This window comes from Rhea americana, unplaced genomic scaffold (assembly GCF_003343005.1).
Source record: "Rhea americana isolate MKP2758 unplaced genomic scaffold, rheAme1 scaffold_43, whole genome shotgun sequence".
NCBI lineage: Eukaryota > Metazoa > Chordata > Aves > Rheiformes > Rheidae > Rhea > Rhea americana.
In genome coordinates this window covers 76,248-99,864 of record NW_028186568.1, presented here as the reverse complement: position 1 = coordinate 99,864, position 23,617 = coordinate 76,248, and the positions used below count along the sequence as shown (strand labels likewise).

Sequence of the window (23,617 nt, the reverse complement as noted above, 5' to 3'; positions counted from 1 at the left end):
TTTCACCTGCCCAGCAGCAGCTTAATCAGCCCTTATCAAGCTTTTTCCTTCCCTTCCCACCCACTCTACKCTTTTCTGCCAGCTTCTAGCGAAGCAGAAAGCAGGGCACCCTCCTGTCAATGCCTTCCCAATTTTCCCTTGTTGCCAGCTTCATTTCCCCTGCAGACTACTCAGGCTTAGGAGGCATTCTGAGGGCTGGTGAATCAGCAAAGCCGCATGCCAAAGTGGAATGGCTAGAAAGGTGTAGAGGTCAGCATCTAAATAGACCACAATGAAGTACAACGAAGACTTAAGCAGAGTGATTGTGCTTGACCGAAAGGGCTAGTGGTTTGAATGCCACTCTGAATGAGCCGGTGAGGCATGGGATAGCATGAAGGCCTCTTCTATACTCATCTTCCTMGGGGCACAAGTAAATATGACACACAGCCATACTGAGAACCTGTTCTTAACATGTCCACACACCCAAGAGCAGAAGGCATTCATAGTTAAATCACATTTCCCTCTACCTCAGGCATTTTTACCTAGTTAGCAGTCATAGCCTTCAACACCAGTGAGCAGAGAGCACCCTGACACAAGCACTGTTGAGTGCTAYGACCACTTTGCAGAAAGCACTGTGCACAACATTGCCAAAAAAACTTGTTCTTCAGTATTCCAGTCCTGATGCAAAAGCACCTGACTTCCTCGTAGGCCTTGTGCATGGCAGAACAGGCACTCCTAATTCAAAAGGCACCAAAGATATCTGTTTGCACCTTGCCTCCCATCTTGTCATCAAATGACCAGATGCACCTCCCTTTCCACTACCTATGTGGGAAGATCATGGCTAAACCAGGCACAGGCTCCACTGTTGTTCCAGAATGACCTATGCTCTACGGGTTATATAGTATTTCCCACACGGCAGATGAGCATGCAAATRCAGCAAATCATTTTCTTCTTTGGAGTGTGATCACTAAGTAACTGTAGTACTAACAGCGGCGTGTGTAATCATGACAATACCGTTACAGCTCTCGCATTGCATACTTGCACAAAAGCTTTAACTGCCAACTTGCGCTACCGAGCTAATGCGAATCACCGCCAGGTAAACCACTTCTGAAGGCAGCAGCRCAGTCACGGGTGCGCTGCGGAAGTGCTCCCTCCGCCCCGGCGTTTCCAGCGCAGACCGCACACGCACTGCGCGCACGCCGCCCGGCTGTAACGCAACGCGCCGCGCCGCGCCGCCGCCTAACGGCCCCGCGCGGCCGCGCCCCTCGCGCCGCCGCCGTTCACAACGGCCGCCCGGCCCCGCCCCGCGCGCACGCGCACAACCCGCCGGCGCCTCGCGGCCAACCGCCGCTCCGCCCCCGCCTCGCCGGCCTCCGCCCGGGGGCGGGGCCTGAGGGCGCGGCGCGGCGGCCGTTGCGTGTCCTCGTGACTTCCGGTGCGGCCCGCGGCGCGGAGCGCAACGGCCTCGAGTCGCGCCCGAGCGACGGGATGGAGAAGCTGCGGCGGGTGCTGAGCGGGCAGGACGACGAGGAGCAGGGCCTGACGGCGCAGGTACCGCTCTGCTCTCTCCCTCCCCAGGGCCTCAGTGGCTGCTGCCGCCCCGGAGCCGCCCGCCCGTAACCGCCGCTGAGCTGAGGCGCACGGGGCCCGTGGAGGTCGCGCGTCTCCCTCCCACCCCCACGGTGTGTGTGTGTACGGCGCTGTGGGGCCCGGGGTCCGGCCTCGCCGCCGAGAGGGGCTTGCTGAAGCCTCGCTGCGCGGGCCCGGGCTAGTGTCCGCTCCCTCAGCGAGCAGCCTCCCCCCGTCCCCCTACCCGTGGGGTAGGTGTTTGGTACCGGCGTCTGTGCGTGTGGGCCTGTCATACGCGCGTTATGTCTGAACCTGGGGGAGAAGGCGACGCAAAGGGGAGACCAGAGGTTGCTGCGGGCACCGCGACGGTGGTGGGGCAAGCTCTGCTGGGGAGTAGGAGTCCCGTTTGGGTGCTGACTTGATGGGGCGCAATGGGCGATGGCGGCTTTGGCGAGGTTTTGCCGTGAGAAGTTTTTTGCCGTGTTGGTGGTTTGGGAATCTTCGGTTTCGTTTTCTGCATCCTGGTCCCGGTTATCAGGGTCTCATTGTGTTGGTTGTTTCTTCCTTCTGCATGGCCTTGGTAGTGGATGATCAGTTGAACGATAAATAATTTAAATTGATTTTTTTATGTGTTTCTAAACTTGCAACAGGGAAATATACTTTCTTTGGACAGTGGTAGTTTTGTATATTACTGATTTGAAGGGTTTTTTCCTCTGTACTCTTTAATACTATTAAATATTTTTATTCCTCCCCTTCTTCTCTGGAATCTTCCTCAGTTATTAATGCATTTGAGTACCTTATTTCTGGGATTTCACTTCCAGGTTGAAGCAGTTCTGAGCATGCTCTTGAAGAACTAGTTACACACTTTATGCAGTCAACTCTCTGTTATCTGCTGTGACTGCTGGCTGAAGTGCCCCCTGTTGCGGAGCATCTTGATACTTTCTGCAACAGGATTCTGGAATGTGGTGGATGAAACTGGGCTGTAGAGCAAGCTGGATCTGGACTACAGCTAATAAACGCTGCTGGGCCATCACAGCTTTAGTGTAGTTGGTGTCTATGACATGCTACTAGTTCCAGCAGCATGGTGCTGATGTGCCTCATTTGGCTTTGCACAGTTGCTGCTGGTCTGCAAGGTTCTTATTTTGGAATCGACATCTTTTAGTGTGAAGATTAACAGGAAAACAAGTCCTTAATCTGCTATTTACAGGCCCATTTCATATGGAGCACAAATAGTGAAGAAGAGACTTGATGTGTGATGTTTGTTTCAAGGCAGCAGTCAACATGCATGCTTAAACATTGACTAGTTTTGATTTGAAATGTATATGCTCAGAAAGAAGGAACTGAGACTGTCAGTTGTTAAATGTTAGTTACTAAGTAGTGAAGCTATTTGTAATTTGATTATTGTATGTAGTGATGTTGTTATAGCCTTAGAAGACTTTAAATAGCAAGCATACGTACACATTTAAAAGCTATCCTGTATGGTATAGAAGCAAACATGGAAACTCAATATGCCTTTGGCATAGTGCAGAAAGAACTTTAAGCAGAGAAGCTGAATCAGAAAGAGCTGCTTAAAAGTAGTAAGTATGTACCCAGTCAAGAAGAAATTCATGTGTTTATTTAGGTTATGCAGTCTGTATTGTACATTTCCCTCAAAACATGTATGTATTTGCTAGAACATTGGATAATAAGCCTCTTATTAATGGGAAACTCATAGCCCTTTCTTAGGGATCAGTGATAGTTGTGTAGTAGCCATCATATGTTTTACATTTATAGGTGTTCTCTGTTCTACTCATTCTGGATTTTTGTAGAACCTTTGCCATGACATCAGCAGTAATTTTTGTTAAATGAAATAGAAGAAAAGTTTATAGTGAGCCAAATGTGTGATGATTTAATGAAATCTTCCTGCAATTTTTAAACTCTTCAGATGGTTAGCTGTTGGTGTGGTGATAAGAAAGGAATATAAAATGCCATATGTCTACCAGCTTGGTGAGTTGCTGTAAAGATCACATGCTTTGACTTCTTAACTTAATATCACCTGCAACACCAAGATGGCAGTTTTCCTGCACAGAGATGTTTCTGGAGTCTAATTCTGTTTTAAAAACAGATAAAATACTTCAAATTTTCATAATGAAATCAGTTATTGTGGAGCCTGAACTTAACAGGATTAATATCATCAAACCATCTGTTTCCACTAAAAACTATTTTTAAATAAAATAAGGTGTTTTTATTAACATCTCTGAAAGCACATTAAGAGCTGGATCCTGCAACTCTACTGAACATCTCTTTGGAATTGAGTTTTCTCAGTTACTTAAATTTGCTGTCAAGGAAAAAAATAATTAACTGCTAGAATCTTCTGTAGATCTAGAAAAGATTTTTTTTTTAATTTTCCCTCATGAAAACTTTTGTAAGGTTATTAATTTAAGGGAGGAAGGGAGCCTAGGTAGATGGTCAGCAATGCAAGGAATGTTCTTGATGAAAGGCAGCTTTGCAGGTTATTGTTTGTTTGATAATAATTATTGAAATCCCATAGTAAGCGTCTGCTATTCAGTAGAGATATAGTTTTCTGTCACTTGCAACTTGTGTATCAAACTACTGCAAGACCATTCCTTACGTTTTGGGAAGTTTACCTTCCTGATCCCAGTTTCTACTTTGGATTTCATCTTGATTCCTGAATGCTCTTGGTCATTTCTTTGCTCTAATATTTTCTTGTGAATAAAAATCTTGGCTGCTTGTTCGGAAGTTTGGCATGAAAACCTAGCTATAGAAAACCGAGAGTTTGCTGGGTTTTTTTTCTWTTTTTTTTAATTGCTTAGAAACAAGCTGCTAAGTGGCATAGCAAGAAGGGTAGATTTTATGTGAATTCCCTCCCTTCTTCCCACCTCACGTCACAGCTCTTCTTGGGAATCTTTCCCCAGATGTAGAATCTATATTGCAATTTTGTCAAWTTTTCTGAGTAAAAGCTATGGCTAATTAAAATATTGTAGAGTTGTGCCAACAATTTTTATCTGAAATCGAGGATGAGCTGTATGTCCAATGTCAGACAATACTAGAAAAATAGGCAAATCATCCCTATTTTGTTGACTGCTTTTGTGGTAAACGCAGCTTAGACTTAACTTTTTCTTAGGTTTTTTAGTTCATAGTCTCTGTTGAATTGAGTTGTGAGGAAACTAAGCTGCTGTTACTTTTCCTGACTGTCTCACTGCCCCTATTTTAGCTATTTTTGCTCTTGTAGACATGGCAGGATAGGGGATTGGTCAGTTCCTCAGCTTTTACAKGTTGTAGCCTGGCATTTTAACACAAGCTGAAATCTGTATTTTAAATTTTTGAATTAAGTACTTTTGTTCTATTTCTGCTACAAGGTGTCTCTCCGCAAGGGTGAAGCAGATATCTCAAGAAGGTATTCGCTTCCATTGCTTTCGCTAAATCAAATGCATCAGGGCTTAAGAAAATGCAGTTGAGAAACTGAAGTTCCACAGTTTCAGTTGTGGCATTAACTTGGTTCAGCTTTGTCTTAAATACTAATGGTATCAGGAATGGTTGGAGGAACAGAATTCATTTTAATGCCAGTTGTCGTCTTTAGTTTTATCGTTACAGTGAATAATGTGTTGCTGAGGTTTGTCAGCCCTTGATCGTGTTGCTGCTTATCTTCCTGCAGTTCACATACACATGATGTTGCCAATCCAAGCTTTTAAGAATTAAATCTATAAAATGTATTAAACTAGTTTTTAACCCGTATTTTAAATCTGACCTTTTTCCTGGGCCTTTTATGGTTCATTTGTCTGCATCTGGGCATTTTTTCCACTGAATAACCATTGCAGGTTTAAATGAAGATGAATTTTTTTTTAATATATATATATATGAAAAATTCCCTTAGAGCTATTTGAAGGAATAGATATTTCAAGAATGCTACTGTTATTTTACTTCCAATCCCAATATTTCGTTAGCTACAATGTATATGGTAAAACTGAAGCATTTTTGCCTTCATTCTCTCTCTTTTCCAGGAAGTGTGTGATGTGTTGGGTGTACTGATAGTTTTAGCCCACCCAGCCCTTCCTTTCTGAGCTAGAATCGAAAGTATTTTAACTATTTTTGAGTACACATGGTTAATTGCATGAATAGATATAGCTAAAAGCATGCTTCAAATGTACGTCTTCAGTTATGTACAATCAGCTCTTCCTCCACTCCCCATCCATACAGACATTCATGAATATGGCTTTCAAATATGGTTTCAAATACTAAACCATCTTTCAGTTACTATTTTTGTCTATTTCTTTAATGCTTACATAAGGATAAAGAGTTGGACCCAATGAGGTAAGTTGCATCCTCAGTCCTTTGGAAAGTTTGGTCTTAGTGTCTGAGCAGAGAGAAGGGAAAAGAAAAACTAATACTATATTGTATTCTGACACTGTGTTCAGTGAGTATGCAAATGCAAAAGACTTCTTAGTACGCTGATTCCCTGCCCTTAAATATTTCATATATTTAATTTAATAAGGTTGGTAGGTTTTTTTTGTAAGTAGAAAGAAGTAGAGCGAGCCGGTTTTTGTAGCACATTTGGATACTGATTCATCAGAGCCCATAAATGTTTGTAGTATGTGGCCCCTTTGATTAAACTGGATATGGATTCTTTATTTCTACAGATTTGATGTTATTCTAAGCAGTAACCACGTTTTATTCACTTGTTTACCACTATCTGAAGGAAACGTTTCTGAAGAGAATGGGAGAAACATCTGGTTTTCTGGTTGGAGAAGCTCTGCTGTTGTATATTTGATTAATAATACTCARTTGAAAATAGCTGTAGAATAGATAACAGGAACAGAAATGAGAGGTCGAATTTGCTTATGTGATTGAAATAAAATGAAAAGTTAGCTTTTACAATTACCTTAGGTAAATTGAAGCAACAGTCTACTTGACAGACCAGCTTAGAACAGAGAGTGTATTTAATTCTAGTGACTTGGAGAAAGCTGAAATGCACAGCGTGACTGGGAAGGAAGAAAAAAAAAAAAGCTGAGCAGACCTAACAAGTCACTGCTGTTAAAAGGGGTTGTTCTGGTGTGAACCATGCCTCTTCCCTTGTATTATATTAGCACTACAGTTTTTCTAAACTCTTRCTAAGCTGCTTTTGCTCATTTGTCTAGCATAGTCCTAAGTCATCAAAGAGGGACAGTTGTTCTCTTCTAGCTTCAGGAGCTGAGTCACCCAGCTCATTGGAGGAGTTTGGAAGGTGCTGGAGTTACACAGGCGAAGCAGGAAGCAAACCTTTCCACAAGCAAGCTGTTGGATGAGACAAGTTATTTAATCAGTCTACACCTTCCCTCTCCCTGTAAGGAACAGTAATTGAAGCAGAATTACTTGCACTGAATATTTTTACTAGTAGGAACAGTTTTTCTATCTAGTAACAGAAAATGATAGTAATAATATTGTTAGGAATGTATAGTGCTGCATAAAGATGTTCATCAGCAAACTGCTTGAAGGTCCAGTCATTTTCTTCTTTTGGAACAATTATGTGAGAATTCTCAGTTGTTGTAATTAGTTGGAGAAGAAGTCTGTTTGATAGTGGAACAGTATTGCTCAAGTACCAGGATGTACATCCATGCATTTAGATGTTTTGTCTCGTCTTTTTGTTGTTGTTGTTGTTTTTGTAAATATCTTACCAAATTGCTAATGTAATTTCTTAAACTGGGAAGTAATTAATACACAAGCAGTCATATTTCTTAATTTGTCTTAGCCAAAAAACAATTACTTTAACTTGCTTAAGTTCTTTAATAGTAAAGAAAACTTGTCCTTTAAACTGTTCAAAATTGTTTGTAATGTCTGTTTCCCCCCTCCATTTTTTTTTCTTTCCTTTCCCCTCTTCCTTTTAAGGTCCTTGATGCCTCAACGCTCAGCTTTGGTACTCGAGTCAAATGGTTTGCCATATGTTTTATTGCTGGCATTGTGTGTTCTATTCTAGTAAGTACAGTTTTCTCTAGTACTTTATTAATGTTCTGTAATGTTTAGTACTTTATTAATGTTCTGTAGCAGAACCTCATTAGTGTTAAGACTTTATACACAATTCTGTGTATGCTTATTTCCTGAACCCTGAATCTTGTATATATAAATTTAATTGGATATTAAAATATGTAATTACCATGTAGGGGCTGCTGTTTCGTAAATTATATTTTTGACCATCTTTCTTCCTTTCAAAGGAGACAAAATTGTTATTGTAGGGTAATAAAATTTCTTACTAAAGGCTTGAACACTGCCAAAATACACTAGTTCTTATGTAGTAGGCTGTGTGGTATACTAGGAAAGAGCTTCTGCTTAGTACTAAATTTTATTTTCCTGCTTTCATGGAAGGAGGAAAGCCTTAAGAAACTACAGGCATTGTGCCTCACACTTGCAAATCAATAGATAATGACTGTGGTAGCGAGTTGACACTTGGAAAAGCTGCAGTGTGGTTGGTTTTGTGGTTGGCAAAGCATTTGTTCTGGTCTTGAACTTGAAAGGTTGGCAGGAGGCTCAGGTTTGCAGTTAAAAGTTAAAATCTTTTAGTTGATTCAGTCTAGCAAAGTATGCCACAGGTAACTTGTGCTACAGAGCAGTTCTTCATCTACATGTAAAGTCCCAGCAGTAGGTGAAATAAGCTTAGGTAAAGCATTTGGATTGAGGGTTAGGGGGAGAGTTGTTACTGATTTTTCTTTCCTTATGTGGCCTTTTCAGTGAGGATCAGTTGAATGTCTGTTCTTCACAGAGCATGTCTTTTGATATGAGCTAGTAGGCAGCCCTTTGGCTAGTGTGCAGGTTTTGTGGTGACTGCCAGGAAGATTGCCTTGATTTGTAGTAAGTGCTGGTAATGAGGTGGAGTTGGTCTGTCCTTGTCTGTGTTAGCATCTGGTTTTGCTAAAATTATTACTGCTTTGTTGTCATTTAGCATGAAATGTTTTAAAACCAAAGAGATATTTGACAAGGAGGAATAAGCATTTGTGAAGAAGCAACCTGTTTATTGTTTGAGGTAAATATTAAAGGATAGCGACTTGATGGGATTCTCCTGCAGGCGGAAGCCTATGATTCCTTACCCAGACTTGCAGTTTGTTAAGGCTTTCTGAGAGCTGGAGATAACCAGAGCTGTTGGTGGTCTTATTTCAGTGATAATCCATTCAGTAAAGCAACTGGAGGTTGATATTCTTCATTCTGAATCCATACTAAGCACAGGGCACAAATTCTGGCCAGGTGCCTGTYGTATAGAAGCTGCAATCCTCAAGGAGGCAGCTGAAATTTGGGTTAAAATCTATAGCTCTTAGGGTTACTTAAGTGATGTCTGAGTGACTTCCCTTCATCCTTCTCCCAGCAAGAAATGTTTCACCAGTATAATTAAGAATTTTGGTGCCCAACAGGTTAGTGTTTTAACACCAGTTTTTGGACAGATTACAGTTACTATTTGCTGCTGGTTTTGGGGGGCTTTAAGCATTGTACCTAGTTTGTATCATGTGGCATGAGACTTGGAGATAGCAGATCAAACACTTTCACTTGCTTCTTTTTAAAAATTTCCTCTATTCTTTTGGGGCTTGATAGATAACAGTCAAGACTCCAGTATTGTGTTTGTGGACTTTGTGTCTTGGAGAGCTCTGGAGGCAGGTCTCCTGCTAAGCTTTGCCACATGGAACTGGGAGCTTCCCACTTCCCATTTCCATTTCAGGCTGTGGATCTTTGCCTCAGTACCAAGGAGGCCCTCACGGAAATATTCAAGAAGTTCCTTGCAGGACTGTAACTGATCTTTAGATCTCATATGTCCGCAGCCAGGTAGATGTATTAATCATAGATTAGGTGGTTGGCTGACCAGTATTGCAAACAAGTGGTGTATTTTCTTTCGATTTAGTCTTCACAGAGAGTAGCCTTTGCTTGTTACAATCTTTCCTTGCCACTTTCTCTGGCTGTCTGTACTGTACTCTGTGCAAATTGATTGAAAAGATTGCCACTGAAATTGCAACTAGGTACTATGTAGCACATCACAGCAGACATCCAAAGTGTTTTGACTGTAATTTAGGCTCTGTTTCTCCCTCACCTTAAAAATAGTTTTGGTTAGAAGAAAGCAAACTTTGGGGTTTTTTTTAGTGTTTTATTGGAATTAAGAGATAAGGTGTCTTGACTAGTTCTAGAGTATTTCTTTTCAGATTCTGTATGTAATTAGATTGAGTCTAAATGATTGATTGGAGGAAAAGGATATATTGTAGATGCTAGTGTGTTTTCTTATAACATTTTCCCTTTGTGTATAATAAGTCATATATAGTAGGAGATCTTAAGAAAATTGAAACTGTCTCATAAAGACCTAAGTAAATATTGCATAGTTGTAAAAATCTATTTAGCAATATGTTAAATCAATACATTATTTAGCCAGCAGATGGCAATAGAAGCTTAATATTGGCTACTACAAATTCCTGAGAACGGTATATTGCTGGTATGTTAGAATGATATTCTTCAGAGTCTGTGAAAATAAATATGGACTGTACATTTCAAATTAGATGACTTAGCTAATTACAAACATGCAAATGTTCTATCCTGTGTAGGGAACAGCATTGCTATGGCTTCCAAAGGGAATCAAACTTTTTGCAGTGTTCTATACCCTGGGAAATATTGCTGCATTAGCCAGGTATGCTTTCTTTATTATTGATAAGAAAATACTGTCATTTTTATCTATGTTTCTACATCCTTTTACTCTAAAATGTCTATTTTGTGTATCAGCAACTTTGTATAAACAGCACTGATTTCATATTGAAATGCTAATAGCATAAAATCTTATTGTATAGCTTTAAGATAATTAAAGAATATCAGATATTCATTTGTTCTTGCCTCAGTATTATGCCTTACATGATTATTTCATAGACATCACAATTGCTATGTGAAGGATGAATACCAAGTTTGACTGAGTGTTTTGGACTTTTTTTGCAGCTTCCTTCTGCTAGTTACAGAGGTACTTCAGTTTTGCCAACAAATTGGTAGTCTGCCTACTGTAGGCATCTCTTGTTGCTAGAAGAATCTTCTTGCTTTTAACAAAGATGCTTTCCTTTTTCTTGAAAAACACTTTGAAAAAGGAGAGGTGCTGGAAATTGAATATGAGGCCAAGCAGAATCTAAAATTGTTCACTTTGCTCACTATGCTCAGTGACACTGAGCAGTGACACTATGCTCAATTCTCTGCAATATTACCCTGTAGCAGTCAGTTAAGAAATTGCAGAATGTTTCTTCTCTGAGAAAGGAATAGCAAATATTGTTTTCAGTGGGTAACTTCAGAAGAAAACTTCTAGGACTTAAAACAGTCTTGCTTCTTATGAGTCTCTGAAATGGTGAAGGAAGAGATCTTAATGAACATCAATAATGAGTCAGTTAAAGTATTCTCAGTTTCCTGTTTGTCTTCTTTCTCTTACTATCTTGGCATAGAAGAGGCATGGGACTCAACCTCTTGTATTGGCTTTTATGGGCTCTGCGACCTCAGTCAAGTCACTGAGCTCCTGAGCCAAAGTAGACTTACTGTATTAAAATTTGGACAATATGACATTAGTGTTTGAGAAATGTGGTAGTGTACTGCTTTTCCTCAACTAATTTGTTTGGAGACATTTTTTTTCCCCCTAGAATAGAGTCTGTCATTTTGCCTAACTAATGCATCCCTCATTAAATGATGAACAAAATATTGGAGATTAAGTCTACCCTTTTTATCCCAGTATGTGTGCTTTTTTTCTGTGTGTGTGTGTGTGTGTGTGTGTGTGTTTTCATACAGGATGTAGGTGTTTTTTGTTTTTTTTTTTTTTTTTTTTTTTTTTTCCCTAGTACCTCAGGATGTGCTTTCACTGCTTCAAATAAAATTAAACTCACTACTAATCATCAAATTTAGTCCTCAGTGAACCAAGAGGAAAGCTTTTACGGAATGGGATTTTTTTTTAGGAGAATGATGAAAATAACCTTTAGTCTGGGCTCCAAGTAGAATTAGAAATAAAAAGAAGCACCCTTCCCTTTCAGTTGTCACCTTACATATCGTCAGCTGGCACATGTTTGGAAAACAGTAGGAAATGACAATAAAACCTCAGGCTGACAAGGAGACTTTGACTTTCATGTTTGTTTGCAAGTGTGGATTTAAAACAAAAATGCCATTACCATTCCTAGTATATAATCTGTTTTTACTATAAATTTCTAGCCACAAACATGAAAAGTGATGCTTATTTGATCCTTCTCCAGGCCTATGGACAATTTCCTATGAAACATCTTTTATATAAGAAATACCCTGTGTAAATGGAGAACCCCTAGATTTTTGTTTCAGCCTTTCTGCTCCCTATGGATTCTCTCACATCTCTGAGGATGTTCTTGTTGCAGTGTCTAGCCCTCAATGCTAGTCAGGCAAGCATCAATTCATTTTGTTTTCTATAGTTCTGCCKTTTTTGTGTGGCCTGAACCTCCCTATCTTTTTCCACCATGTTATCATCCCTATCCCTACCCTAGCTGACTATTATTTACTTCCAGTTCTTCAGGTCTCTTAAAGTCTTTCTCAATAATTTAATTTTATGGCTGAACAGCCAAGATAAGAACATTGAGAAAAGTTTGTTTGGATTGAACTGAATTTAAAATGTTTTTTCCTGTTAAACTGGGAAAACACTCTTTTTAATTTATGGATTTCTGTGGATGGTCTGTTTACGTTCCTTAGATAAGGAGAAGGAGATATATTCACAAAACTGCTAGTAGGAGAGCATACAGTATGAGGGATTATGGTTCAATCTCTTCTTTGGGAGGTTTATCCACATATTTTTTCCATTCTAGAAGGTGCTTGGTTTTGGGAGAGAGTTCTCGTTCCCTAAATTACTCTGTTTCACTTCATAAAAATTACCTAGGAGAGGGTTGAATTTAGGTTTCCAACTCCACAGTGAAGCATTCAGACCACAAGGCTAGAATCATTCTCACTCTATTACTAAATATGTTCTGCAAAGTAGTGGCTTCAGCAAGAGGTTTGGAGGAGACCGGTATTATGTCCTTGAAGCTACAATAGTTATTGCTTTGAGTGTGAATTCTTGGCTCACAGAGCCTTGATTRGAAGGGACATATGGAGATCATCTGGCCCAACTGACCCTGCTCAAACAGCGTTACCTGGAGCAGGTTGCCAASGACCATGTTTAGTTTGGTTTTGAATAACTCCAAGGATGGAGACTCTGCATCCTTTTTGAACGCTGTAACAGGTTGCCCAATGACCTTCACAGTGAAAAAGTTTTCCTCCATTTGAATGGAATTTGCTGTGTTTCAGTTTGTGCCCAGTGCCTTTTGTGCTGTTACTGGGCACCACGGAGAAGAGTCTGGCTGCGTYTTCTTTACACCCTCCCATCATGTATTCATGAACACTGATAAGATCACTCCTGCCTTGTTTTGCAGGCTGTACAACCCCAGCAATCTCAGCCTCCCCTTGTGTGTCAAATGCTTCTATCCGTTAATCATCTTTGTGGCCTYTCACTGGACTCAATCCACTATGCCCATGTCTTTTATGTACTGAAAAGCCCCAATTTAGACTYGGCGCTCCAGGTGTGGCCTCACCAGAGTAAGGTTCATCTCCTTCAACCTACTTGTAAAGCTCTTCATAATACAGCCCAGGAGGCTGTTGGCTGCCTTTGCCACAAGGGCATGTTGTTCATCCATGTCCAGCTTGTCCATCAGGGACCCCCAGATCCATCTCTGCAAAGCTAGTTTCCAGCAGGACAGCCCCTAGACTGTACTAATGCATGGGGTTATTCCTCCTCAAGTGGAAGACTTTGCATTTCCCTTTGAATTTAGTAAGGTTCCTCTCTACGTATTTCTCCAGCCTACCGAGGTCCCCCTGAATGGTAGGGCAACCATGTGGTGTATCAGCCACTCCTCCCAGATTTTGTGCCATCAGCAAACTTGCTGAGAGTGCACTCTGTCCTGACATCTGGCTCATTAATGAAAATATTAAAACAAGATTGGCTCCAATATCAACCTCTTGGGGTACCACTAGTGTCTGACCTCCAGTTGGATTTTGTGCTGCTGATACAACCCTCTGAGCCTGGCACTTTTGACAGTTTTCAGTCCTCTTTGCTGTCTTTTTTTTTCTAGCCTGTAATTCATTACCCTGTCTTTGAGAATGCTAGAGGAGACGGTCTGAAGCCTTACTAAAAATAAACAACATTCACTGCTTTCCCCTCATCCACCAAGCCTATCATCTCGTTGCTGAAGGGTATCAGGTTGGTTAAGTATGGTTTCCCATTCACAAATCTGTGCTAAATGCTCCTGGTCACTTACCCTCCCTTATGTATCTAGAGGTCTGTGGTTCACTGGATGCTTCTTGCCTTTCTTGAGGATAGGGGGCACCTTGAAGACACTAGTAAAGACTGAGGCAAAGGAGGTATTCAGTACCTCAGCTTTTTYCATGTCCTTTGTCACCAGGTACCCTGCCCCATTCAGCAGCAGACCTGTATTTCCCCTAGCCTTCTGTTTGCTGCTTCTGTATTTACAGAAGCCTTTCTGGTTGCTCTTCATATCCCTTGCCTGCATCAACCCCAGATGGGCTTTAGCTTTCCTAACCCCATGCATGCCCCCTGTATGCTGAGATGGTGTCTCTTTATTCCTCCTGGGTCACCTGTCCCTGCTTCCACCTTGTGTATACTTTCTTTCTCTCTTTCTGTTTAGTCAGGAGCTCTTGTTCATTCCTGCAGGCCTCCTGCTGCCTTTGCTTGATTTCCTGCTTGTTGGGATGGACAGTTCTTGAGCTTGGAGGAGCTRATCCTTGAAAATCAGCCAGCTGTCTTGGACCCCTCTTCCTTCCAGATTATGTTCATGGGATTCTTCCGAGCAGATTCCTGAGCAGACCAAAGTCTACTGTCCTGCTCACATCTTCAGGTTTGCATGAACAGGCAGGGCCCAGAGTTGCTGATTATTTTCATTTTTCCTTCATATAACTACACAGTAAAGGAAAGCTGGAAGATTCAATGCAGATTGTTGTTTTTTGTTGTTCTTGTGCTTGATTGCTTGCTGAATTTGGGCAAAGAGTTAGAGCCCCTCTGTAATCTTGACTGTAGTTACTTGCAAGCTACCTGGATAGGAAATTTAAGTGGAAGTTTTCTACAGATATTTAGTGTTAGGATTCATTTGGCAAGTCAGTTTTAAAAACAGTGTCAAAATAAAATTTACTAGACTTTAAATTGATATCCCTATGCTATAACTAGTAATGCTTTCAAAGGACATAGTCAAGTGTGACTCAATACATACAGTCTTCCAAGGACCTATAATACTACAGGCGTCTGTCACTGAACACTGAAGTGCCTTTCTTAGCTTGTATAGTGATCTAACTGCTGGAAAACTGGTTAATTACCTGTTGTGATCTTTTGCAAAGTTTTTTTGAAGCAACTTACTCTTCGGTTTATTTGTCCCTAATAGTACCTGTTTCCTGATGGGGCCCCTGAAACAATTGAAGGCAATGTTTGAGCCAACGAGGTTAATAGCTACAAGTGTGATGCTGGTAAAGTACATTTTACTATCTTTTCTCTACTTCCTCATGTTGAAAAGCTTTTCATTTAGTTTTAAAGCTAAACTTGAGGCCTTACTAGAGGGATAATATTTCTYGATCCCTGTCTTGTTTATACTGAATGATAATAGTCAAGCTGATAGCTACGTATATTAAGATTACCTAATTCCTTCCTGTGAGCCTGTGGTTTGTGTTGGTTATGCTTTTGTTAACCTAATCATTTGGAGTAAAATCTTCCTTGCTAAATATTTCTTACTAAATGTTAGGATTAAGCTGATTGGTTTTTAATTTGTTTTCTAAAATGATTTCTTCAAGAACAGGGTTGCAGGAAGACTTTAAACCTCTTGTCCAAATAGGTGGTGACCGAGTCAAGTTGTTTGTCGGTTACAGCTCTGTCTGTGTAGCTTAGTGGTTCAGCACTTTCAGAGCAATGGGAAAAACTGTGTCTCCCCCAAAATCCAGGAAACCACTTGTTCAACTTCATGTTTCTCCATTGTCAGGTCCTTGGCTCTTCATTTCTGAGACCATCATTTTCTTTGCCAGAGGGAAGGAAAAACTCTMCCCCCTGCCTTCTTACAATCCCTATCCCAAAACTCTCTAGTTAAAAAAAAAAAAAAGTGTCTTCCCATGTTGCTTTCCATATTTTGTATTACTTTTCTTTTTTTGTTCTTTTTAATTTCTCTCAGCTCTTTTTTTTTGAAGTTTAGTTGAGTGTTTTATTCTCTCTGTCATATAGCTTCCTTTTCTAATTGATTGCAGCCTGCATGGATAAGAAGCCCTTTATGAACTTTTTCTTGACTGCTGCCATGTGGATTGTATATTCTCTTCTCACAAACCCACATGAAAAAAATATGACAGTCTTCTCATTTACGAAGCTCGTGTTTTGCCACTGTCTTTGAAGAGGTCTCTTGATCCTTGCTGGGACTCTGAACTTTGTTAAAATGTAACTTTTTGCTATAGGTGGCAAATTTGACTAAGTTGGAAGTCCTAGGAAAGTTAAGTTTCGTACATATGGAGTAAAAAGAATATCTCCTATTCTCTAGAAGCTCTGTGTTTGCTGAGCAAACACAGCACTTAGAGCTCTCCGGGCTTTTGCTGGTCAAGCTGAGGGCCAAAGCCAGGCACTAAAAGAGTCAGCACAGGAACTATTTCCTGTGTTATCGTACAGCCATCATTCATTGTGCACAGAGAGGGTACCATAGAAAATAACCTGCTTTAGCTATGGAAGCAGGACATCTCAAGAGGAGATAAGGCAGACAGGAGGATAATAGGATAGGCAAAAATGTTACAGTTTTACCCACTTACTTGTGCAGGCAAGGTGCCAACAAGGTAGGGAACAAGAACATTGAATGCAAGCTAAGAATATTTGGGTGGAAAATTGCAGTGATATAGAAAAGAACTAGAAACATATGAAGCAAACTTTTGGTAAATTTGGCTGTTTTCTCCACCACCCCATCAGAAAACTGTTCCAGGCCTAGTGCAGGTTGACAAGAGCAAAGGTCCTTTGGTGGCTGAGAAGAATCTGGAATTGTGATTCTTTTGAGTTGCCTTGCAGAAAGCTAGAATTGTAGGCAACTCACGAGTTGCAAAGATGTTTGGAAAAATTCATAGTAGTCCTTTTTTTTTTCTTTCTTTTTCTCCTCAGCAAAATACCAAAATTTCCTTTTCAGTGAAAATAAAAAATTGAGGACTTAATTTTGCTTTGTTAGCTCTAATGACAGATGGTGAGAGCCAGGTGAAATTTAGTGAAAAAAGAAGTTCTAAGTGGTAGTTAAGCTTGTACAAATGGTGTGATTATTTAGGCATGGTAAACTGTATCAGGGTAATGTTCCATCAAATGTTCCAAAAAAAAAAAAAATAAAATAAAATAATACATTTGTGGATCTTACACGGGAGAGATTACATTGCTAGCAAAAGTCTTCATTACTTATTCTGTAAGGAAACTCCAACTTTCAGATGCTTTTGCTGTATTTTAATAGGAGACTACTATAAGGGTAGGATGTATAGGAATTCTTTTTTTTTCTAAAAATCCTAAGAGATTGTATGTGCAATTTTAAGTACAGATTGCTAGCTGAGAGAAAGTATAAAAGAGCTGCATGAGTAGCTTGAATAAAGCTTCATGTGAGCTTTTTCATTGTGTATGAGACAGCTGCTCCCTAATGGGCTTTTTTTTCTTATTATTATTGGAAGATTAAAAAAACCACTGGCAGAAGTAGGGCCTGTGTCAGCCAAATGCAGTAATTGTGAATGAATGTTTTTAATAATGGGTTGCTCATCATAGTGCAAATGCCTATCTTGTCAGATACTGGTGTTGTGAATACTAGATTCAAAATGATACTGTCTACGGAACAGTGTGCTAAACAAGCAGTTCCTAGACTATCTTGTTGCATTAAAGCAAATTTTATCATCCTGGGCAACTTCTCAATAGATAAGAGCATAGAGCCGTGCTGATATGGTTACACTGCTTCTGGTTCCTGAAGTCAGTTACTGCTTCCCCTTTCTTCTAAGCACTTCTTCCAGCCTCTCTGACTGTGGAGCACATCCTTTGTGCTTTGGAAGACACTGTTCAACTTACTGATCCAGCAGTTCCTTCTAACCTCTACCATTCTGTGATTGTTTTACATCAAATTCAATATATAGTCACTGTGTGCCTACTTGTTTCATGAGTTTTTGAAAATGCTGATTACCCAATGAAATCATGAAAGCAGTGCTACAGTTGCTTTGTTATATATGTGAATATTCATTGTTTCTCCCCTCCCCACCTTCTTCCCATCTCCCCCCAGCTTTCTCTAATATTGACACTGTGTGCTGTATTCTGGGTAAGTGAGAATATTTTATTCCTCTAAATAGGCATTACAGCTCAGCTAGTTTACTGATTGTATTGTAGCTTTACAGTGCAGTTCAACTGTGAAGGAGAGATGAGTATTGTAATGTGTGGCATTTGCTTTCAACTGTCGTTGGATTTGGGTGGAGCAATGAGCAGGCTGGCTACAAAGCAAATATACTCTCCCACTGCCATGTGATGCAGATGGGAATGCAAAACCTAGAACATCGGTTCTCAGTCTGCAGCCCCTTTGAGTAACAGCTAAGAAAAGCAAGTTAAAATATATTCTTATCCTGAAGTGATTTGTATTTCTGTTAGAAAATGTGTAGTGGTCCTCCAAAACCACAGATATAGAACATTAAACAGATAAGACAAAGGAAAAGAGGTGAAACTTAAAGTATCTTCAGGTATTGCAATCATTTTGATAATTCAGCTATCATTATGTATTACACAGAAGTAAATATGTAGCTGAAGTGAACTTCTGTTTCTATTTGCAGAAATAGTATTATGAACAAAAGTGGAAGTGTTAGTATTATGTGTTAAACGTTTTCAAAACTAGAGAGGACTTTCTTGGGTGCTAAGGGGATGACAGATGAAATGAAACTAGAATCAATTGTAAGAATGGGAAGGAGGGTATATGATAATTAAGACAAGGGGCATCATCAGTTAATCAAATTTTTGTCTGAACAGGCTGTTTCACTTGCTTATAGTATAGACTGATGCAAAATAAACTAACTTGTAATATTTGTTTTGTTTTGACTTAGTGGGGTAAAAAAGGTTTGGCTCTGTTATTCTGCATATTGCAGTTCTTGGCAATGACCTGGTAAGATACTTGAAATTCATTTTCACTTCTCCCTGCCCCTGTATGCATATGATCATAAACCTCTCTATATATGCACACACTTTGCGTAATGTAACTGCCCTGATGCTAGCCTGAAATAGCATGGGTGTTTTTAGCTAGGTTATATAACTTCGGYAAAATCTGTATGCAGTTATCTTGCAAAATTGTAATTCTGGATATATCCAGCAATGTATTATTCTTTGAACTCTTTTAGGCCTTCTGTATAGATTATATATGCAAACCCACAAATTCTTTATACTTAGCTTTATAAACAGCTTTATATTCTGTTATAAAAGTTACACCATGAGGTATATGTTCATATGCCCTGCTTTTGATTACCTCCCCCTTTGAGTTTTAACTAAACCTTCATTCTTAAAGTGGAAGAAATTAAATCCTGTTTCATAGGGGCTCCTCCCCCCACCCTCCCAAGAATATTCAGCAGCACTGAGGAAAGGGCAGGTGAGCATGAGGGGGATAAATTAGCACAGTAGGTACTATGAACATCAAGGTACACCCAAGGGATACACCTGGGAGTATGTGGGCATGCAGTTTCAGAAGTTACTGACTTTTCTATAGAGATAAAGCTGATCTTACTCAGTGTCCTTAGCCCAGGTGAGTTATTTGGTACTAACTCTTAACTTGATCCAGTGTGATCACCCTTCTTGTTTGAACTTGCCCTGAGTGCAGGAGCCACATTGAACTTAGATCTGAGGACAAATAACCATTTATTCAGGATAGGGATTGTTTGGCATTGTGCTAGACCCAGGTAAATGCTTGATACTAGATAGAGGGAAGACCACTAGCYAAAGCAGTGTTCTTCGTGTTTACAGCCAGCAGATCTGTGTTATTAACTGTCCTAGAGCCTGAGCAGGAGAGGCATGAGAATAAAACATAACCTTTAGGTTTGTGGAAGCAAGTTTCAGATGATGATGGAATGTCAGCTGATAAGTGATACAATATRGCATACATTAATAATATAATTTGATGTGTATGTACATAGCTATATACACTGATTTCTAAATTAGAAAAAGCTGTCTCTGTTGTCTCGAGCATAATTTTCCCAGAAATTTCCATCGCTTTTGAATTTCATGGCGATAAGTAAATCTCACTTGTTTTTTTTAAGCTGCACTTACAAGCAATGGAAGTTATGAACTACATTAAGAAACAAACAAAGGAAACTGCAAACCAGGAAAACCTTAGCAGTACATTTAGTTCTTATCAATTCCCCCTCCTTTTTTTTTTTCTTCCAAGTAAGCATTAAATTGAATAAGTAATCTTGTTTGAAATTTTATTAGGACAGATTGCTTTTCTTAATACTGGACTAAAGTGAAATAATCGGACTCTCGGAAAGATGTGAAAACTCTTCCATATGTATTTTTTGCTCTTTTTCAGGTATAGTCTGTCATATATTCCTTTTGCAAGGTGAGTCTGCATAATTGCCTCCATATTAATAAAAGTCAGCAACCTTTGTGRAGGGAAATTAGTCCCTAAATTCAGTATGTGGAAAAAGCCTAACTTCCTCCTCTATGTTTTAATTTTTAGAAAATGACAGTTGAATTCAAAGTAATACTTAATATAGATAATAAATACAAAGTGCAATGTAGTTCTCCTCATTAAAGCTCTAATTTCTTTCTAGTTTTCTTCACTAAAAATAAATATTGTTTAATTCTCCAGTGATTTTTAAAATGGTGCAATAGTTGTTTTTACAGTACTTAAAGATAACTTAAGTCAGAGATCTGCTTAGTTAGAAGCATGCAAAAAGGGACAGTTTCAGCTGCCAACTCTGCTAATGAATTCCTCTCACTTCTAGGAAGGGCAAAAGCAATGCTTTGTGTTAATTTTCTTTTTGGCATGCTCTCTTTTTCTTTCTTTTTTTTAAAACTATTGTGCACAAGGTAAGAAAGAAAACTAGTGAAACTACATGCAAGTAAACAAGCTTAAGAATGCATTTTTCTCTAATATTTCAGGTTAATGCAATTTGATCTCTCTAACAGTGCATTCTTAAATGTCAGAATAAAGTGTTTCTAATATGTCCTACTTAACGAGGTTTTCCCTGGTAAAAGGAAGAAAGGAATACAAAGTATTTTCTGTTTATCCTTTCATTTCATATTCCTGTTGTGTTCCTGTAACCTTACAGAAAAATGTTTGTAGTACAGATTTTTGTAGTACAGATTTTTATAGCTTCAGTTTTGCYGTAGGAAGTATTAAGTCATAATTTAAGGTAGTTGTGTATTTTTATTTACACATATCAGCCATTACATATATACATATTTTAATATTCTTTATACTATATTTCAAAATTACAAATAGTATAGAAATTAYACAAATACCTTAACTGACTTTTTTTCTTTTTGTAGGGATGCTGTGATTAAATGCTTCTCATCCTGTCTAGAGTAAATTACATACAAGAACCACTGTACACTTTAAAAGACCGCTTCTATTCTTCTGTGAATTCTGCTCAGAAAACTATACTTTTCTACTCCTGAAATACCTAGTGACAATTTAGCATTGTCCTTGCCTTTTGCAGTTGGGGGATTAAATCATTTTTACTAGTAACAGTTTTAAAAATAAATTGGGAGAAGTGTGTTTCTTTACACTGGATATTTTAGCTTTTTTTTTTTTTTTTTTTTTTAACACAGAAGTACATCTAAATACTGTGTGAAAAGTATTCTTAGAAGTATTTAAAACTGTATCCAGTAACACAGTTTAATCCTCAATGTAGGCAAGCTGCTAGAGTCTGGGTAGTATGCACAAARATTTCATTTACGATTTTGTCTGAAACTTGCAATGTACCATTTATGTTTGCATATTCGTGTAAGCTTTTCCAAAGACAGAATTTTATAAACATTGTAAAGATTGATAAGTTATAACTCCCGGGCTGCTTTGAAATGWCTATACATGTGCTTTATGGGAAAAGTTTAGTGAGAACATGTTAGAGTTGTTAAACTTGCTGGATTTTATTAAAAATATTTTAAACATTTTTTTTTTTACTTTCAGACTTAAATACTTACTGGATAATGTATAAGTGAATAATTTGTGAAATAAATGAATTTTAAAGGTGTCTAAATTTTTTTTAATTTAGGAACCAGAGCTAGCTATTATACAGGTGGCAAGTTCCTGCATTACATTTGACTAAGTGTGAAAATAAAACATGGATATCTATATAACTATACCCCAATTTGGTTTTTAGATTTGCAGAAGTTACTTTAGAGCTTCTTTGTGTTAGTATTTAGAAAACTTGCTGAGTTCGTGTGCATAAACTGATTACATGTCAAAGTGAAATATTCTAATACTTTGCCTAGCTTCAGTGAGATGTTTTCACTTCTCATTTTTTGCAGCTAAGGGCTATTAAATCATGTAGAAGCAAAGTTAAATCCTTACTGTTTGGCTAATATTGTATTACAGGAAACGTTTTAGTGCATGTTGAAAACATGCTACTTGCATTCTAAATCCTAGTTGTTTTGACTTCTTTCCCCCCCCTCCCAAAAAAAAAAAATCTTCAACTAGAAAAGAAGATAAATTTGAAAAGATGCAAGCCTTAGTGAGCCCTTCAGGAAAGAAAAACCCTGTGTTTTAGTATTCAGGATTCAGGCTGAACTGATGAATTTCAGTGCATTTTTGTTGAACCTCAGGGTATATTCTGTCATAGTAAGTCTGTGGTATGTTGCACAAAATAGCAACATCTTTTGGGGAAACTGCCTAACAGATGACTGAGATTTCTGCCATGAAGGTGTTGCTTGATTAGCAGTTTAGCTGACTAGTGAACTGCCAGTGAGGCAGTCTTTCTCCTAGTTGCAGTTCTTAAGTAGTCCTGATACTGCAAAAGGCTCTTGGACTTGTTTGTACTGCTTGTAATCATAGCCAGAAACCACAGCCTTCCCCCTGCCTGTTATATCCCTCTGATGGTGAGGCCCTCCAGTGAATTTATCCTTGTCATCCTCATCTACTCAGCCTTCAWTTTCTTTTAGTTTGCAGTTTGCATTGAAGATGAACCAGTATGTGCCTCAGTGGTGAGAGGTACAGTCATGGGAATGGGTGGTTACTCCGTTACTAGTTGCTCTTTCTCCTTGGGTTGCTGGCCATAAGGGGCCTTCAGGAGATCCCATCCCACTAGTGGGCACTACAGGACTGGGCAGTTGTTTGCCTCAGAATTTTTCTCACCTATCCACTACTTGTTCAGGTACATGATCATCTTCACTGTAATCTTAAATTAGAACTACATTAGTCATTTTTTATTTATGCAGTAGGGTAAATAACAAAGTTTGCACTTTGTTATTTGATCACCAGAATGGAATGGTTCAGTAACTAAAGTCTGATGTGCTTTTACATGCATTTTGTCAGTGTACGTTACAATATGTTTTGTTATTTTCTCTGGAATATTTATGATTCACTTCCTTCATGTGCATCCTAAGCAGGTGTTCTCTGTTCATTCATCAGWGTCTAGTGTTTCTTCATAGTGTATTTCTAAATTTCTGAGTTGATGGGTCCTCAGCGCCAGATACACTCTTATGACAGGGATGCCTTGTGGAGATCCTTGTTAGCCCTGCAGGTTGCATATAGGCTATGCATCCTTTGGTATGTTTCTAGTACCCTCATTAAAATAGTATTTGGAAATTTGGAGAAGAAAAACGTGACATTCCAGGGCTTTCAGACTGCCCTTTTCAGTCATAGCCATCTGAGCAGTAAGCAAGCAACTTCGTGATGTATCTCCGTACCACTGTGCTGCCGGTGGAGGCAGGAGGGGGAAAAAAACCTTCAGCAAAGCGGGGTGTTGAGTGATGTGTTCTGCGCGGCGCCGCTGCGGCGGGGGCCGGGCCGTGCGCGGGGCAGAGCCGCGCAGCCGCCGCGCTACTGCGGCGCCGGCAGGGCTGTTCCGGGGCGGGCAGGAGGGCGGGTTGCGGGGAGGGCGGCGAGGA

General features: G+C 39.5%; 1 protein-coding gene across 1 annotated transcript; it reads left to right on the top strand.

The window, feature by feature from the left end:
* Positions 1 to 1,370: 1,370 nt before the first annotated feature.
* On the top strand, positions 1,371 to 23,025 carry SFT2D1 (SFT2 domain containing 1). The gene is made up of 8 exons (XM_085315435.1): positions 1,371 to 1,530; positions 7,411 to 7,497; positions 10,092 to 10,174; positions 14,949 to 15,030; positions 17,820 to 17,855; positions 18,625 to 18,683; positions 20,094 to 20,123; positions 21,059 to 23,025. Exons 1-8 carry the CDS (start codon positions 1,468 to 1,470, stop codon positions 21,096 to 21,098), a joined length of 480 nt encoding a protein of 159 aa, XP_085171561.1. The 5' UTR covers positions 1,371 to 1,467; the 3' UTR covers positions 21,099 to 23,025.
* Positions 23,026 to 23,617: the final 592 nt, after the last annotated feature.